The sequence below is a fragment of the Heterodontus francisci genome, chromosome 7, assembly GCF_036365525.1.
Source record: "Heterodontus francisci isolate sHetFra1 chromosome 7, sHetFra1.hap1, whole genome shotgun sequence".
Classification (NCBI taxonomy): domain Eukaryota; kingdom Metazoa; phylum Chordata; class Chondrichthyes; order Heterodontiformes; family Heterodontidae; genus Heterodontus; species Heterodontus francisci.
In genome coordinates this window covers 136,522,270-136,540,856 of record NC_090377.1, presented here as the reverse complement: position 1 = coordinate 136,540,856, position 18,587 = coordinate 136,522,270, and the positions used below count along the sequence as shown (strand labels likewise).

The window sequence follows — 18,587 nt, the reverse complement described above, 5'->3', positions numbered from 1 at the left end:
ACAACCTCAAGTCCCTCAGCCTTTCCTCGTAAGACCTTCCCTCCATACCAGGCAACATCCTAGTAAATCTCCTCTGCACCTTTTCCAAAGCTTCCACATCCTTCCTATAATGCGGTGACCAGAACTGCACGCAATACTCCAGGTGCGGCCGCACCAGAGTTCTGTACAGCTGCAGCATGACCTCGTGGCTCCTAAACTCGATCCCCCTACTAATAAAAGCTAACACACCATATGCCTTCTTAACAGCCCTATTAACCTGGGTGGCAACTTTCAGGGATTTATGTACCTGGACACCAAGATCTCTCTGCTCATCTACACTACCAAGAATCTTCCCATTAGCCCAGTATTCTGCAATCCTGTTACTCCTTCTGAAGTGAATCACCTCACACTTTTCCGCATTAAACTCCATTTGCCATCTCTCAGCCCAGCTCTGCAGCCTATCTATGTCCCTCTGTAACCTACAACATCCTTCGGCACTATCCACAACTCCACCGACCTTCGTGTCATCCGCAAATTTACTAACCCACCCTTCTACACCCTCATCCAGGTCATTTATAAAAATGACAAACAGCAGTGGCCCCAAAACAGATCCCTGCGGTACACCACTAGAAACTATACTCCAGGATGAACATTTACCATCAACCACCACCCTCTGTCTTCTTTCAGCTAGCCAATTTCTGATCCAAAGCACTAATTCACCTTCAATCCCATACTTCTGTATTTTCTGCAATAGCCTACCGTGGGGAACTTTATCAAACGCCTTACTGAAATCCATATAGACCACTTCCACGGCTTTACCCTCATCCACCTGTTTGGTCACCTTGTCAAAAAACTCAATAAGGTTTGTGAGGCACGACCTACCCTTCACAAAACCGTGCTGACTATCTCTAATGAACTTATTCTTTTCAAGATGATTATAAATCCTATCTCTTATAACCTTTTCCAACATTTTACCCACAACCGAAGTAAGGCTCACAGGTCTATAATTACCAGGGCTGTCTCTACTCCCCTTCTTGAACAAGGGGACAACATTTGCTATCCTCCAGTCTTCCGGCACTATTCCTGTCGACAATGACGACATAAAAATCAAGGACAAAGGCTCTGCAATCTCCTCCCTGGCTTCCCAGAGAATCCTAGGATAAATCCCATCTGGCCCAGGGGACTTATCTATTTTCACACTTTCCAAAATTGCTAACACCTCCTCCTTGTGAACCTCAATCCCATCTAGTCTAGTAGTCTGAATCTCAGTATTCTCCTCGACAACATTTTCTTTCTCCACTGTAAATACTGACGAAAAATATTCATTTAACACTTCCCCTATCTCCTCCGATTCCACACACAACTTCCCACTACTATCCTTGATTGGCCCTAATCTAATTCTAGTCATTCTTTTATTCCTGATATACCTATAGAAAGCCTTAGGGTTTTCTTTGATCCTATCCGCCAATGACTTCTCGTGTCCTCTCCTTGCTCTTCTTATCTCTCCCTTTAGATCCTTCCTGGCTAGCTTGTAACTCTCAAGCGCCCTAACTGAGCCTTCACGTCTCATCCTAACATAAGCCTTCTTCTTCCTCTTGACAAGCGCTTCAACTTCTTTAGTAAACCACGGCTCCCTCGCTCGACAACTTCCTCCCTGCCTGACAGGTACATACTTATCAAGGACACGCAGTAGCTGCTCCTTGAATAAGCTCCACATTTCGATTGTGCCCATCCCCTGCAGTTTCCTTCCCCATCCTACGCATCCTAAATCTTGCCTAATCGCATCATAATTTCCTTTCCCCCAGCTATAATTCTTGCCCTGCTGTATATGCCTGTCCCTGCCCATCGCTAAGGTAAACCTAACCGAATTGTGATCACTATCACCAAAGTGCTCACCTACATCTAAATCTAACACCTGGCCGGGTTCATTACCCAGTACCAAATCCAATGTGGCATCGCCCCTGGTTGGCCTGTCTACATACTGTGTCAGAAAACCCTCCTGCACACACTGGACAAAAACAGACCCATCTAAAGTACTCGAACTATCGTATTTCCAGTCAATATTTGGAAAGTTAAAGTCCCCCATAACCACTACCCTGTTACTCTCGCTCCTGTCAAGAATCATCTTTGCTATCCTTTCCTCTACATCTCTGGAACTATTTGGAGGTCTATAGAAAACTCCCAACAGGGTGACCTCTCCTCTCCTGTTTCTAACCTCGGCCCAGACTACCTCAGTAGACGAGTCCTCAAACGTCCTTTCTGCCGCTGTAATACTTTCCTTGATTAACAATGCCACACCCACCCCTCTTTTACCATCTTCTCTGTTCTTAGTGAAACATCTAAATCCCGGAACCCGCAACATCCATTGACATAAAAGCCGCATTTCTGCAAGGTGATACTTTTCAGAGAGAAGTGTATCTGAAACTACCTAAAGAGGCAGCAGATGCAGAAGGAAAACTATGGAAACTGAATAAATGTGTCGATGGCCTTTATGATGCTTCCAGGGTGTGGTATTTCTCGGTGAGATCTGTTTTGTTGAAAATTGGTTGTGTGCAACTAAAAACAGATCCTGCCATGTTTTATTGGTATCATAAAGGGAAACGTTCAGGCATCTTCATGATGCATGTTGATGATTTCTTATGGGGTGGTACTGCGGATTTTGAGAAATATGTTATTCCTAAGATTAGGGCAGAATTTAAGAATGGGAGTCAGGCTGTGGGCCTTTAAATAAATTGGTTTAGACATTAAGCAGACTAAGTCTGGAATAAGTTTGAATCAACAGTCCTATTTAGAGAGTGTTACTCCCATCCTGGTTAATTGTATTAGGTCATCACAAAAAAATATGTCTAAAGCAGAGACTGAGCAATTGCGAAGCCTGGTGGGTCAATTAAACTGGTTGGGCTCTCAGACTAGACCTGATACTAGTTTTGATGTGCTGGAGTTAAGCATGATAATGAAACATCCAGAAGTTGAGAATGTTTTAAGGGAAAATAAAAGGTTGAAAAAAATTAAATCTGGAGAAATGTATATTGAAGTTCCCATCTTTAGGTGACCCAAAGAACATGAAGCTAATCATTTTTGATGATGCTTCAAATGCTAATCTTGCTGATGGGTATTCGAGTGCAGCTGGCTTCATAATATTTTTGATGGGTGACAATGGGAATTGTTGTCCTTTAGCTTGGGAGGCTAAGAAAATAAAATGGGTTGTTGAAAACACTTTAGCTGCAGAAACACTGGGTTTTGCAGAGGCAGTGGACATGGGCTTCTATTTCTCAAATATTTTCTGTGAAATTCTGAATAAGGGACATCCAGAAGATAGGATACCCATTGAATGTTTTGTGGATAATCGTTCTTTGTGGGACAGTGTACACTCTACAAATAGCGTGAGTGAGAAAAAACTATGTATTAACCTTACTGGACTGAAACAAATGCTGGAGAGAAAGGAAATCTCTAAACTTAAATCGATAGATGCAAGTCATCAGCTATTCGATTGTTTCACAAAGAGAAATGCGAGTACAAAGAAATTGTTAGGGGTGCTAAAGAACCTCTAGCCTCACAATGTAATACTTTGCATCCAATATGGAATTTATTTTGATTTATTTTGAAATATTCTTTGAGCATAATATGGAATTTATTTTGAAATGTTGTTTGAGCATGTTAATGTAAGTTGCATTATGAAAGAAAGAAGGGAAGTGTGTGTCAATGCGATTATATTACATGCAGTTGAAGGGTGTTAATTGGGGTTTTAGTTGCGTCCTTATAAGCAGACACTCACTGGGGCTGGGAGAGGTTTTGAGCGTGGAGCTACATGTTTGTAATTCTTTTATTCTGCACAATAAACGTGAAACTGAGTAAATGTAAGCTCCAGCATTATCTTTCCATAACAAGCTTTCTGGAGTTAAACACCCAATGCCTGTCCACCATCTACAAGGCACAAGTCAAGAATGTGATGGAATACTCTCCACTTGACTGGATGGGTGCAGCTCCCAAAACACTCTAGAAGCTCGACACCATCCAGGACAAAGCAGCCCACTGATTGGCACCCCTTTCACCACCTTCAATATTCACTCCCTCGACCACCGACGCACAGTGGCAGCAGTGTGTACCATCTACAAGGTGCACTGTAGCAACTCATCACACCTCCTTCGACAGCACCTTCCAAACCCACGACCTCTACCAACTAGAAGGACAAGGGCAGCAGATGCATGGGAACACCATCACCTGCCAGTTTCCCTCTAAGCCACACAGCATCCTGACTTGGTTCCTTCACTGTTGCTGGGTCAAATTCCTGGAACTCTCTTCTTAACAGCACTGTGGGTGTGCCTACCTCACATGGACTGCAGCGGTTCAAGAAGGCAGCTCACCACCACCATCTCAAGGGCAATTAGGGATGGGCAATAAATGCTGGACTTGCCAGCGATGCCCATGTCCCATGAATGAACAAAAAAAATTAAAACCAGCGCTTTAAGGAGTGAAATTAAGAAACGATTCAATATAAATAACATCCATAGATACTCCCCTGTCCACTACTTTAGTCAACTCTTCAAAATGTTCAACCATGTTCCTCAGGCCTGACCTACCCTTTACAAATCCATCCTTAATTATATTTTCTAGCAATTTTCCAACAGATATTAAGCTAACTGATTTATAAGGCCCTCATTTTCCTTTCTGAAATAGTCAGGCAACATGTGCAATTGCATACCGGCTGAACATTGTTGGGAGTGGAATCCCTTTTTGGTTAATGCATACTGTTGAATGATCTGAGGGTGTCATGTGTGCAATCTATGACTTCCTGGACTTATGGGGATCCTGTCAGAGCAGCAAATCAAGAGGCCTTTCATTCCGACCAGCCTCATCGGTAATAAACTGCACGCAAGTGCTAGCCCTGGCAAACATAGCATTCATCACCTTGGACATGCAGTTGTGGGCAGCAGATTGAGATTATATAGATGGCACCAGCAGATTCCTGGAAGGAGCCAGAGATGAAGAAATTAAGTGTTGTGGTGACCATGACCATCGCTGGCAATGTGTGCCCACCTGGCCCTCTTGGAAGGAGGTCTTCCAGGAGACAGCAAATGTCAGCAACCACATGACAGAGAAGTCGGAGTGTCCTGAGGCACTGTTCTAGAAAGCTAATGCTCTGTTTGCATACCCTGCATTGGGGGCATCATCTCCTACGAGCTGGAGCTCTCTGCTCATCCTGTCTGTCCTATGGAGGGGCGGGTGGTTGAGGAGGGCTCCTACTGCTGCTGGTCCTGATCCTCTTGTTCCTCATCAAAGGGTCAAGTTAGAGCTGCATAAGCAGCTCCGATGTTACTGAGAAGGCTGATTCACCTGCATTTCCCAACTAAGGCAAAAAACACCAAGATAGCAGAAATTGCCTGAAGTATTGGAAATCACCACCGAAGCAGTGACAGCACACTTTCAGAACAAGTCCTGTGAGAAAAAGCCTTTCACTGATGCAAGGAAGCAGCTGTTACATCTCATGCAGGAAAAGCTTTTAAATACTGTCAATTGCTCAGCCCATCAATCCCTGCTATCCTCTTACCTTACCTGGTGAGTTCCAGGAAGCCCAGGAAACCCATGCACTTGAGTTAAAGAGAGAATCTTGAGTTTAAACTGCATTTACTTGCCATTTAACATATTTAACTCTCTGACTGGGGTTCCCTGTGCATTAACAAGCACACTTGGGTTAAATGTGGAAGTCAGCATGTTCCTGCGAGCTTTCTGACACACTGGCAGTTTTTGGTCTTTTAATCTGTCACCCGTACAGAAACCTGCCCATCCTGGCAGGTTATAATTCCTCCCAAGTGGTCAATTTTAAATTTATCTCACTGGGCACCATACAGGTAGCAGCAAGAAGGAAAACTGATGGCTGACCTGCTAAACCAATGCTAAGGTACAGATCCACAAACCTTCCCAATCTTCTGTCCTTGTCCTTCAAATGCTATGTCTCCAAATGCATCAGTTGGAAATTGCTGAATATGTTTTGTGGAATTCCATTTCTCCCCTTGCAATTGACCCAGGTTAATGGCCTCTTTAGTGTGACGCTCTCTGGAGTATCCACACTCACAGATTTGCCTTTGAAGAGAAACACAAGGTGAGTCTGTAATTCCTGTCATCAAATTGCATGATCATAGATTGGAGCATCGCAATAACTCCATTCTCTTGCCCAGCCCAGCACTCCTCAGCTCCGCCCGCTACTCCAGCAACACCCACCAATTCCATTCAACCGCAGCTCCTCCGCCAGCAGCATGCATTCATCCTCCTGCTTCTTGTCCTTCTGACAGCCAGCTTCTCCAGCTCCTCCCACTCCTTCCCCAGGGCTCTCAGGCTGGACCTCAGGATGTGGGTCATGCTGGCAAGGTCGATTTTATTGAACATCCCTGGTTGCCCTGAGAAGGAACTGATGGGCCTTCTTCACAAAGTGATTATTTTTACAACTGAATGGCTTGCTAGACTGGTTAAAAGGACATGAATATTCAAACACGCTGGCCTGGATATTAACAAGAGTGGGTTACAGAAGCAGGGGCAGTGTTTCAGATAGGAATGAGTTTGCCCACATGCTGTGGAGGTTTAACTCGACAACAATGTGAGTATTGCCAGCAGGAGTCATTGACGGATTCCTGCCTGGAGGTCAACTCTGGAGCAGGTAGGTCTGATCCACAGCCCAAGGTGGGGGCGGTGGAGGGGCAGCAATCTGACTGGGGGAGCTTGGGGAGGGGTGGTGTCTGATAACTGGGGTGTTTGTATGGTGATGGGGACTGAATGAGGGTGCAGCTTAGGTACAGCAAAGCTGTCCTTACCTCCATTGAACTCCCTGGTTTGCTGAAGACTGGGAAGCCTAGCTGCTGCCACTAAAACCCGAGGCTACCAGCCTCATTAGACTATTTTAATTGCAATCCACCTCCTGGAGAGGGTTGGCTTCCTGCCTCTTGTTCTGCCTCCATTAAACCCTGAAGTGGGAGGGCTGCAGGTGAGCTGGGGTTCAGATTTTCAAAATTTTAACAACTTCCCTGACCCGAACCACCTGTTCTTGACTGTTCAAATTCAGCCCACAGTGTGGCACTGGAGTTACATTTGGCCAGACTAGGAAAGGATGGCAGGTTCCCTACCCTGGAAGGGCATTCATGAATCAGTTGGGGTTTAATCGACGATCCGGCCATGTTCAAAGTTATTTATTTTTAATGCGAGCCCAGAAATGATCAGATTATTTCTGATCAGATCAATCTCACAATTTGCCAATGTGGGATTAGAACCCACAATGTCTGGTTTGCTGTTTCAGTACCGGAACGAGGGTATTTGTGACAGGACGGGGGGGGGCATCTGGTCAGGGCAGTGCCTCGATAGTGGTGGGGATGGCATCCTGAGGGGTTTCAGGGCAGCCACATGTACCTGGGCTGGAATCTAGTCACAGCATGGTCAACAGCAGCCAGAGGGAAGGATGGAAGGTACAAGAGGTAGTGTAGAGAAGACAGATACCATTGAACAGCTTCAAGGTGAGTGGCGCTGTAAACAGCGTCACAAAGCTGAATCAGTGCAGGGACATCTCAGCGAGGCTCTTGTACATCACTAAAGAGAGAAAAGCTTGAGTTTTTTGTAAATGGTCTGCTTGAGTGGGATTACACTATAGTGGTGTCACTGATCAGACTTGGAAGGGGTTGATCCACTTTTCAATCATCCTAGGGTGAACATAGAAAATAGGAGGAGTAGGCCATTTGGCCCTTCGAGCCTGCTCTGCCATTCATTATGATCATGGCTGATCAACCAACTCAGTAACCTGATCCCGCTATAGAAACATAGAAATCATCAAAAGCAACAAGTGGCATTTCTATTTTCCTCTGGGCCGAAGGCTGTGACCTATCTTTTCCAGACCAAACTGACCAATCACTAACTGTCTTCTTACCCAGCATTCTCCGAGGCATTCTGTGCAAAATAGATGCATTCTTTTTTTCTGAGGTTTTCGCGAATCCATTTTCTGAAGTGATCCTAAATCAAAAGAAAATAAAAAGTTCGCCAATCATGGTTTCTTCACACAGAAGAGACCATTCACCATCTTCAGCCTGTTCCACCATTCAATTAGATCATGGCGGAGCTGTATCTTAAAACCATCTACCGATCTTGGAAGATATCCCTTCAGACCCTTGCTTACCAAAAATCCATCAACCTCAGATTTAAAATTTTCAATTGGATACAAAGATTTTTGGGGAGAGATCTACATTTCCCTTTGCACAAAGAAGTGTTTCCTGACATCAAATCTGAACAGCCTAGTTCTAATTTTGAGGTTATGCCCCTTGTTCTGGAAACTCCTATCAGAGGAAATAATTCCTCTCTATGCAATCAACTGTTTTAATCTAACAGCTCAATTAGATCACCCCTTAACTTAATCAAGGAAATACACACCTAGTCTATGCAGCCTTTCCTCATTCTGTTGAATCTGTGTTGCACCTCCTCCACTGCAACATCCTGAGGTGCAGTGCCCAGAACTGAATGCAGTGCTCTAAATGGGGTCCAACCAGAGCTTTGTACAGCTGCAATATGACTTCTACCCTTTTTATATTCCATGAGCCTTTTATAATTTTGTTCTGTACTCAATGACTGTAATATGCTGCTTACTGTTAGGCTAGTACAGAATATCTGAAGAGTCAGATGGCAGCTTTATTAAACACATCTTACTGCTTTGGTTTACGTGTCCAAGCCTGTACCTGAAGCAGTCACACATGAGCTGTTACATCACTTCCTGTGATGAGGTATTCAGCATGATTAGCATATTTGACCCAGTAACAACCCAATATCCAGTATACCCCATTATACTACAGACTAGCTTTGTGCTTTCTGTACTTTGACCCTAATTCTCTTTGTTCTTCCACAGTTCCAAACCTCTCACCATTTAGAAAATACTTTGATCTACCTTTCTTAGGTAGATCAGGGTGGCACAGTGGCGCAGTGGTTAGCACCGCAGCCTCACAGCTCCAGGGACCCAGGTTCGATTCTGGGTACTGCCTGTGTGGAGTTTGCAAGTTCTCCCTGTGTCTGTGTGGGTTTTCTCCGGGTGCTCCGGTTTCCTTCCACAAGCCAAAAGACTTGCAGGTTGATAGGTAAATTGGCCATTATAAATTGTCACTAGTATAGGTATGTGGTAGGGAAATATAGGGACAGGTGGGGATGTTTGGTAGGAATATGGGATTAGTGTCGGATTAGTATAAATGGGTGGTTGATGTTCGGCACAGACTCGGTGGGCCGAAGGGCCTGTTTCAGTGCTGTATCTCTAATCTAATTTAGGTCGAAAGTGAGTGGCCTCACATTTTCCCACATTGAAATCTACCTGCCACAATTTTGCCCACTCACTTATCTATTAATGCCTCTTTGCATCATTCTGCTCCCAGCTACACTATTTACTGTGCCACCTAACCTGGGGGCCGGATTTGATATACGGGCAATTTGAAGATCACATTCCTGGAGGTCAGGACCGGGTCCGCTGCTGTCAGAATGCAAAGTTATTTTTAAAGGGATGGCAGCAGGGAGGGAATGGCGAGCCAGCACACCTCTAATTGATCGCCTGTTCAGATCATTGTGGAGCTCATTAACAGGCTTGTCAGCAGCAGTTTGTGATTTTCAATGGAAGAGCAAGGAGAAAACTCCACAGCAGGGTTTAGAAGTCATGAACAACACGGAGGGCAATGGGAAGGGCTGTTTAACACAATGCAGAGTCACAGTGGCGCAGTGGTTAGCACTGCAGCCTCACAGCTCCAGCAACCCGGGCCCAGTTCTGGGTTCTACCTGTGCGGAGTTTGCAAGTTCTCCCTGTGACCGCGTAGGTTTCCTCCGGGTGCTTCGGTTTCCTCCCACATGCCAGTGACTTGCGGGTTGATAGGTAAATTGGCCATTGTAAAATATTGCCCCTAGTGTAGGTAGGTGGTAGGAGAATTGAGGGAAGGTGGGGATGTGAGAGGGAAAAAATGGGATTAATGTAGGATTATTATAAATGGGTGGTTGATGGTCGGTGCAGACTTGGTGGGCCGAAGGGCCTGTTTCAGTGCTGTATCTCTCTATGACTCTGAAATAAAGCTCAGCTGCTCTAAAAAGTGCCACAGAGTAGCAATTGCTGGAACTGTAAGACTTGCTTTTCTCAGTGGTGAGTGGCAGGGATCTGCAGACAGATGCAAGTCCGTTGGTATCACTGAGACAGTTAGGGTTGGCGGGGGAAGGGCTGGTGAGCACACAAAGCGCAGCTGAGGGATTTCAAATGGGAACAGGCTACTCTGACATTGGACTGCGCTGCGAGGATGAGCTGCGGCAGCTGCAAGCTCCTGGACAGCAGGATGCCAGAGGAGCACAGCAAGGGGGGGGCTGCAAGGGGAGGAAGGTGCTACCCAAGACATCGGCTGCACAGCCCAAGTGTCAGCTACCTGCCAATGACAGAGCACCAGCACTGTAGGAGGCTGTGCCTATCCAGGCAGATGGTCTTGGTCCTGTATGCCCTGATCCACAATGACAGGAGGCCTCGCAGCCCCCATGGCAGTCCCCTACCTGGTTTCCTTGACCCTGCATTTCTATACAACCAGGTCATTCCAGGGATCAGTTGTGGACTTCGGTGGCATCTCACAGTCGGCAGCGCATCACATCATCAGACAGGTCACAAATGCCATATTCCGGAGGGTGGGGATTACATCCACTTTGACACAGCTACTGCCAGTGCAGGGACAGAGGGCTCAGTGCTTTGCTGTCATCAATGAATTTGCTCAGGTCCAGAAGCCATTGAGTGCACCCACATAGCCACCAGACAGATCAGCCAATCAGATTCCTCATCACAAAGAGCTACGACTCACTGAATGTCCAGCTGGTCTGTGATCACCGGAAGCGAATCGTGTGTTCTTGATTCCCGGGCAGCTGTCATGATTCCTTTATCCTGAGAGAGTCCCAGGTGCCAATTACCCCCCTATCAGTCTACTCTCAATCATTAGAAAAGTGATGGAAGGGGTTGTTGACAGTACTATCAAGCACCATTTTCTCAGCAATAACCTGCTCACTTGGTGTTCCACCAGAGCCACTCTGCTCCTGACCTCATTACAGCCTTGGTCCAAACATGAGCAAAAGAGCTGAATGCCAGAGGTGAGGTGAGAGTGACTGCCCTTGACATCAAAGCAGCATTTGACCAAGTATGGCATCAAGGAGCCCTAGCAAAACTGGAGATAATGGGAATCAGGGGGAAAACTCTCCGCTGGTTGGTGTCATACCTAGCACAACGGAAGATGGTTGTGGTTGTTGGAGGCCAATCATCTCAGTCCCAGGACATCACTGTAGGAGTTCCTCAGGGTAGTGTCCTAGGCCCAACCATCTTCAGCTACTTCATCAATGACCTTTCCTCCATCAGAAGGTCAGCAATAGGGATGTTCATTGATGATTGCACAATGTTCAGCACCATTCGCAACTCCTCAGATACTGAAGCAGCCCATGTTCAGATACAGCAAGACCTGGACAACATCCAGGCTTGGGCTGATAAGTGGCAAGTAACGTTCCCACCACACAAGTGCCAGGTAATGACTATCTGAAACAACAGAATCTAATCATATCCTTGATCATCAATGGCATTATCATCGCTGAATCCCCCACTATCAACATCCTTGGGGTTAACATTGGCCAGAAACTGAACTGGATCAGCCACATAAATGCTGTGGCTACAAGAGCAGGTCAGAAGCTGGGAATTCTGCAGTGAGTAACTCACCTCCTGATTCCCCAATGACTGTCCACCATCTACAAGGCACAAGTCAGGAGTGTGATGGAATACTCTACAGTTGCCTGGATAGGTGCAGCTCCAAAAACACACAAGACGCTTGACGCCACCCAGGACAAATTGCCTGCATGATTGGCACCCCATCCACCACCTTCAACATTCACTTCCTTCACCGCTGATGCACAGAGGCAGTAGTATGTACCATCTACAAGATGCACTGCAGCAACTTACCAAGGCTCCTTCGGACAGGACCTTCCAAACCTGCGATTTATACCACCTAGAAGGACAAGGGCAGCAGATGCATGGGAACACCACCACCTGCAAGTTCCTCTCCAAGCCACACACCATCCTGACTTGGAACTATATCGCTGTTCCTTCACTGTCGCTGGGTCAAAATCCTGGAACTCCCTTCCCAACAGCACTGTTGGTGTACCTACACTCGAAGGACTGCAACGGTTCAAGAAGGCAACTCCCCACCGCCTTCTCAAAGATAATTAGAGATGGGCAATAAATGCTGGCCCATGAACAAATATAAAAAAACCTCTTTAGGCCCATCTCCAGACTCCAGGGGAGGCTGCTGTGGGTATAAGGATTATCCCCTAAAAAAGTGGCTCCGGACACCCGTCTGCTTCTCAGACACAGATGGAGATAGGTGCTGCAGTCAGAGCCATCTCCTAATGTGGACCTGCATTGAACAACCCACTGGCCTCTTGAAGATGCATTTCCGTTGCCTTGACCGGATGGATGGGGCCCTCCAGTACAAGCCAGCCAGAATCTCCCATATCGTGGTTGTCTGCTGCGCCCTGTACAACATGACACTGCAAATAGACCTGGATCTGGATGAAGAGGATGAGCTGAAGTGGCCTCTTTCTATGCCATAAACTTTCTATGGCTTCCTATGAAACTCCAGTTCACCTCGGAGGAAGATTGGGAGAAGGAGAAAGAGATGGCCGGTGCCCACGCAGCGAAGGACACCTCTCAATGCTGCCTCAGACCTCATGACTGGCATGGCAGTAAGGGCCACGCTGATTCAGTAGCGCTTCACCTGAGCACCCTCGAGTCCTTGTGGATGAAGACCCCTAAACTCACCTTCCATCATAGAGAGCTATTGTACCACCATGCCCCTTAACTGCGAGGTCCCATTGGCAGCCATGAGCATACTGATGGAGGGTTCCTCTATCCACCATTGTCCTTTTCCATTTGGGCCTCCTTATCTCGAGAGACAATGGATACGCGCCTGGAGGTGGTCAGTGGTTTGTGAAGCAGCGCCTGGAGTGGCTATAAAGGCCAATTCTGGAGTAACAGGCTCTTCCACAGGTGCTGCAGAGAAATTTGTTTGTCGGGGCTGTTGCACAGCTGGCTCTCCCCTTGCGCCTCTGTCTTTTTTCCTGCCAACTACTAAGTCTCTTCGACTCGCCACAATTTAGCCCTGTCTTTATGGCTGCCCGCCAGCTCTGGCGAATGCTGGCAACTGACTCCCACGACTTGTGATCAATGTCACAGGATTTCATGTCGCGTTTGCAGACGTCTTTATAGCGGAGACATGGACGGACGGTGGGTCTGATACCAGTGGCGAGCTCGCTGTACAATGTGTCTTTGGGGATCCTGCCATCTTCCATGCGGCTCACATGGCCAAGCCATCTCAAGCGCCGCTGACTCAGTAGTGTGTATAAGCTGGGGGTGTTGGCCGCTTCAAGGACTTCTGTGTTGGAGATATAGTCCTGCCACCTGATGCCAAGTATTCTCCGGAGGCAGCGAAGATGGAATGAATTGAGACGTTGCTCTTGGCTGGCATACGTTGTCCAGGCCTCGCTGCCATAGAGCAAGGTACTGAGGACACAGGCCTGATACACTCGGACTTTTGTGTTCCGTGTCAGTGCGCCATTTTCCCACACTCTCTTGGCCAGTCTGGACATAGCAGTGGAAGCCTTTCCCATGCGCTTGTTGATTTCTGCATCTAGAGACAGGTTACTGGTGATAGTTGAGCCGAGGTAGGTGAACTCTTGAACCACTTCCAGAGCGTGGTCGCCAATATTGATGGATGGAGCATTTCTGACGTCCTGCCCCATGATGTTCGTTTTCTTGAGGCTGATGGTTAGGCCAAATTCATTGCAGGCAGCTGCAAACCTGTCGATGAGATTCTGCAGGCACTCTTCAGTGTGAGATGTTAAAGCAGCATCGTCAGCAAAGAGGAGTTCTCTGATGAGGACTTTCCGTACTTTGGACTTCGCTCTTAGACGGGCAAGGTTGAACAACCTGCCCCCTGATCTTGTGTGGAGGAAAATTCCTTCTTCAGAGGATTTGAACGCATGTGAAAGCAGCAGGGAGAAGAAAATCCCAAAAAGTGTGGGTGCGAGAACACAGCCCTGTTTCACAGCACTCAGGATAGGAAAGGGCTCTGATGAGGAGCCACCATGATGAATTATGCCTTTCATATTGTCATGGAATGAGGTGATGATACTTAGTAGCTTTGGTGGACATCCAATCTTTTCTAGTAGTCTGAAGAGACCACGTCTGCTGACGAGGTCAAAGGCTTTGGTGAGATCAATGAAAGCAATGTAGAGGGGCATCTGTTGTTCACGGCATTTCTCCTGTATCTGACGAAGGGAGAACAGCATGTCAATGGTCGATCTCTCTGCACGAAAGCCACACTGTGCCTCAGGGTAGAAGCGCTCGGCCAGCTTCTGGAGCCTGTTCAGAGTGACTCGAGCAAAGACTTTCCCCACTATGCTGAGCAGGGAGATTCCACGGTAGTTGTTGCAGTCACCACGGTCACCTTTGTTTTTATAGAGGGTGATGATATTGGCATCGTGCATGTCCTGGGGTACTGCTCCCTCGTCCCAGCACAGGCATAGCAGTTCATGTAGTGCTGAGAGTACAGCAGGCTTGGCACTCTTGATTATTTCAGGGGTAATGCTGTCCTTCCCAGGGGCTTTTCCGCTGGCTAGAGAATCAATGGCATCACTGAGTTCCGATTTGGTTGGCTGTATGTCCAGCTCATCCATGACTGGTAGAGGCTGGGCTGCATTGAGGGCAGTCTCAGTGACAGCATTCTCCCTGGAGTATAGTTCTAGGTAGTGCTCAACCCAGCGGTCCATCTGTTTGCGTTGGTCAGTGATTATGTCCCCCGATTTAGATTTGAGGGGGGCGATCTTCTTGCTGGTTGGCCCAAGAGCTCTCTTCATGCCATCATACATTCCTCTGATGTTTCCGGTGTCTGAGGCCAGCTGAATATGACTGCATAGGTGTTGCCAGTAGTCGTTTGCGCAACGCCTAGCTGTTCTTTGTGCAGTACTTCTGGCTGCTTTAAGTGCTGCGGATGTTAAATCGCTGGGGGCTTTCTTGTAGTTCAACAGTGCAATGCGCTTAGCGGCTATGACAGGTTCCAGCTCTTCATTATGAGATTGAAACCAGTCTGCATTTCTCTTCGCACTTTTGCCGTAGGTGGTCAAAGCTGACTCATAGATGGCGTCTCTGATGTGGGCCCACTTGGTCTCAGCATCCCCTGTGGGAGTGTTTTGAAGGGCTGTTACAAGTGAATTTAGAAATTTTTGTAACAGCTGTGGGTGAGAAATTCTGCTCGTGTTGATGCGCGGGTGGCCCTTCTGCTTGGAATGATGCAACTTCTTTGGTCTGAGTCTAACCTTGCTGCACACCAGGGAGTGGTCGGTGTCGCAGTCCGCACTGTGGAAGCTGCGTGTGATTTGAATACTGTTTAAGGCGGCTCGCCTTGTGACAATGAGATCTAGCTGGTGCCAACGACGCGATCTTGGGTGCCTCCATGAAACCTGGTGACAGGGTTTAGTGTGAAAGAACGAGTTGGTGATGCAGAGGTTATGATAGGTGCACAACTCAAGCAGTCTCTGCCCGTTCTCATTCATCCTTCCAACGCCATAGCGCCCAAGGCAGGAGGGCCATGAGTCATGGTCGGCCCCAACCCTGGCATTAAAGTCCCCCAGCAGGAATAGGTGTTCAGTGTTGGGGATGCTGCTAATGATGTTATGGAGTTGTTCATAGAACTGGTCTTTAGCTTCAGGTGGGGAGCAGAGTGTTGGAGCATAGATGCTGAGTAGGTGTACTGGGCCAGAGGTGGTGAGCAGTCGGATGGACGGTATGCGTTCCGAGCCATTTGAGGGAGGCTCTATCATGCTGAGCAAGGCGTTTCTGATGGCGAAGCTCACTCCATGCTGTCTTGGTTCTTCAGGATCCCTGCCCTGCCAGAAGAAGGTGTAGTCTTGCTCTGCTAGAGATCCACTCGCGGGGAGGCGTGTCTCCTGAAGTGCTGCAATATCTACATTGAGTCTACTGAGCTCGTTGTTAATGATGGCGGTCTTCCGAGAATCGTTGATTTGTGTAAGGTCTCCTGACAGGCCAGGACACATAGTTCTGACGTTCCAGCTTGCAAAGCGAAGGGCTGGTACCTTCTTTCCTTTTTTCATGTTGTTTGGTGCGGTGTTTCAGTCCACCTTTCGGGCAATGACCTTGAGCTCCAAGCACCCATTGAAGCAGGCAGACTGTGGCGGGACAGAACCTTATTGACCGGGGGCTGCCCGGTTTGAGGCGGGCGGTAGCTGTCCAGTGAGGTGCAATGACCTCTCCCACCGACAAAGGCAACCCGTGGCGCCCAGTTTCTACGCCAATTTATCTGGACTTATAACCCGTAACTGCTGCCTTCCGTGTTGTGTCAGTCGCTGTGAGGCAACTATGGAGTGACCTCTCCATGGCGCATGCCTGGGCGAATTTATGGAGGCTGAGAGTTGCCCAGTCGTCAAAACCCCCGTCTCGGCCTTTCTGGTGGGGTCCAAAGGAGTGCAGGACACGACGTTTGGCACCAGTATGGCTGCAGGAACTGCCGGAAACATGCCAAAGGTGACACATGACCGCCTACGGGGTTCCGCTCCGGATTATCTGTTAGGGTTTACTCCCTTAGCCTTGGTCTCTCCCGAGACGCCCACAAGGCAGTGGGGTTGTTGGGGCCCCTACACAGGTGTAGGATGGTGCCGGTGGGAGGAGGGGATGCAAGGGGGAGGGGTAGAGGGAGGGGGTGGGAGGGGGGTGGGAGGAGGAGCAGGGAAGGGGGCTGTAGGGGGGTGGGGGGGGGTGCAGGGGAAGGGGGTGCGGGGTGAAGATGGTGCGAGGGGGGTGCGGGCTGGGACGGGGTTGTGAGGGGGTGAGCTGAGAGGGTGGAGCAGGGAAGGGGACGGGGGGGGGGTGGAAGGGGGGTAAAGGGGGGGGGGAGTGGGGGGGGAAGCTGGTGCAGGTAATAAGCCATTTCCTCAGTGCCCACCATCAACGTCCGGAAAGCTCATCCACGTCCTTCGGGAAGTGAAGCATATTTTGGCAGACTTAAAGGTGATTACATTTGCTAAGGGTATTTTTTTGCAGTGGTTTAAATAAAGGCATACAGCATTGCCGACAGTGCGCTGCAGATGCTCTCCGAGCCATCTCCCGCGGGCGCTTTGAAGTTGCGGCCGGGGGGCCGTTCGTGGATTTTTTGGGTGTTCGGGGCACCTTTTCTCAGGACTTCTCTCGGGTCCCGCTGCTCCTTCTTCACCTCAATGGACTTACCGCACGCCGTGGCTGCAGACACTCTGGACTGTGAAGACAGCAGGATCGGAGATTGAAGTATCACCAGCTGTGCTCGTCAGTTTCATCCGGATCAATTTCATTGAGAAAACAAAGAGCAGGTGTGGCTGGGGGAGGGCAGTGGGCCCAGGTAACATACACTAAACTAACTGTTAACTTTTAGATAGGGCTAAAATGAACTGATTTAAAGAGCCAGGGGAATTTAAACAGTTTAAGAGGGCAGATTGGGGGAGGAAACATTAGGGATGGGAGCAGATGGCCATGGATAGAGTTGAACAGCAAGGGAGCTTCCAGCCCAGGAGCCATCTTGAAAACCATTGTATAACACCATAAGGCATAGGCACATAACATTCCCAAGGCCACACATCCCTGTCACCTTCCCCACAATGCTACTTCCCTCTTCTGAGATGGGACATCAACATCACATGTATCAGAGTGATGACATAAAGAGATTATATTGTGATGCAAGCAGAATAACAGACAGATGTGGCCAATAGCAGTCAGGTGAATTCAATGGTGTGGCACCTTCCTCTCCCTAACACTTGCTGCGGCAGAGAATGAGGCGGAGGCAGCCTCTGGCTGAGATGCCCATGGCTTACGTCCTCATCTTGGAGGTGCCCATGGGGCCTCCTCCACAGTCTACCATGCCGGCAGCATGGCAGGGGGCTGCCTCCGTCACTAAGCCGAGGCACACAGATGGCTCCTGAGTCAGCGGGAGCAAGAGGCCAAAGAGTAACCCTGATCCCCCTTCGTCTGCCACTACAACCATCTCAGCCCTTTCCTGGTGCCCTTGCCTGCTGGATGTGGCCATTGACTGGGTCGCAGCTACTGACTGGTGCATTCTGAGCACCTTCGCACCATCAGTGACACTGAGTGCTGCAGTTTTCCTGTCCCAGTGTTGCTGCTATTTCCTGTCCCAGTGTTGCTGCTATTTCCTGTCCCAGTGTTGCTGCTATTTCCTGTCCCAGTGTTGCTGCTATTTCCTGTCCCAGTGCTGCTGCTATTTCCTGTCCCAGTGTTGCAGCTATTTCCTGTCCCAGTGGTCCAGTTTTCCTATCCCAGTTGTGCAGCTTCTTCCTGTCCCAGAACTGGTGCCAAAATCCCGAGAGATAGAACCCCTCCTTTCTTTGAAAGAGCAACTCCCTCAGTTCCAGGCAGGGGAATAGAACTGAGCGAGTTGCTCTTTCAGAGAGCCGGTGCAGACACAATGGGCTGAATGGCCTCCTTCTGTGCTGTAACGATTCTGTGATTTTTTGGACACCATGCTTTCAGCCAGGCCTTCACCTTC

At 48.3% G+C, this 18,587-nt stretch overlaps 1 protein-coding gene across 7 annotated transcripts in view; it reads right to left on the bottom strand.

Annotated features, from left to right (window-relative positions):
• Positions 1-18,587, bottom strand: part of trpm2 (transient receptor potential cation channel, subfamily M, member 2) — a 347,573-nt gene that overhangs the window by 247,989 nt on the left and 80,997 nt on the right. For all 7 annotated transcript variants that reach the window (XM_068036234.1, XM_068036230.1, XM_068036236.1 and 4 more), the window contains exons 3-4: positions 7,886-7,968; positions 5,895-6,060 (exon numbers count right to left, since the gene is read on the bottom strand). In XM_068036234.1, the coding sequence (XP_067892335.1) occupies positions 5,895-6,060; positions 7,886-7,968 (249 nt within the window). The remainder of the gene's footprint in view (positions 1-5,894; positions 6,061-7,885; positions 7,969-18,587) is intronic.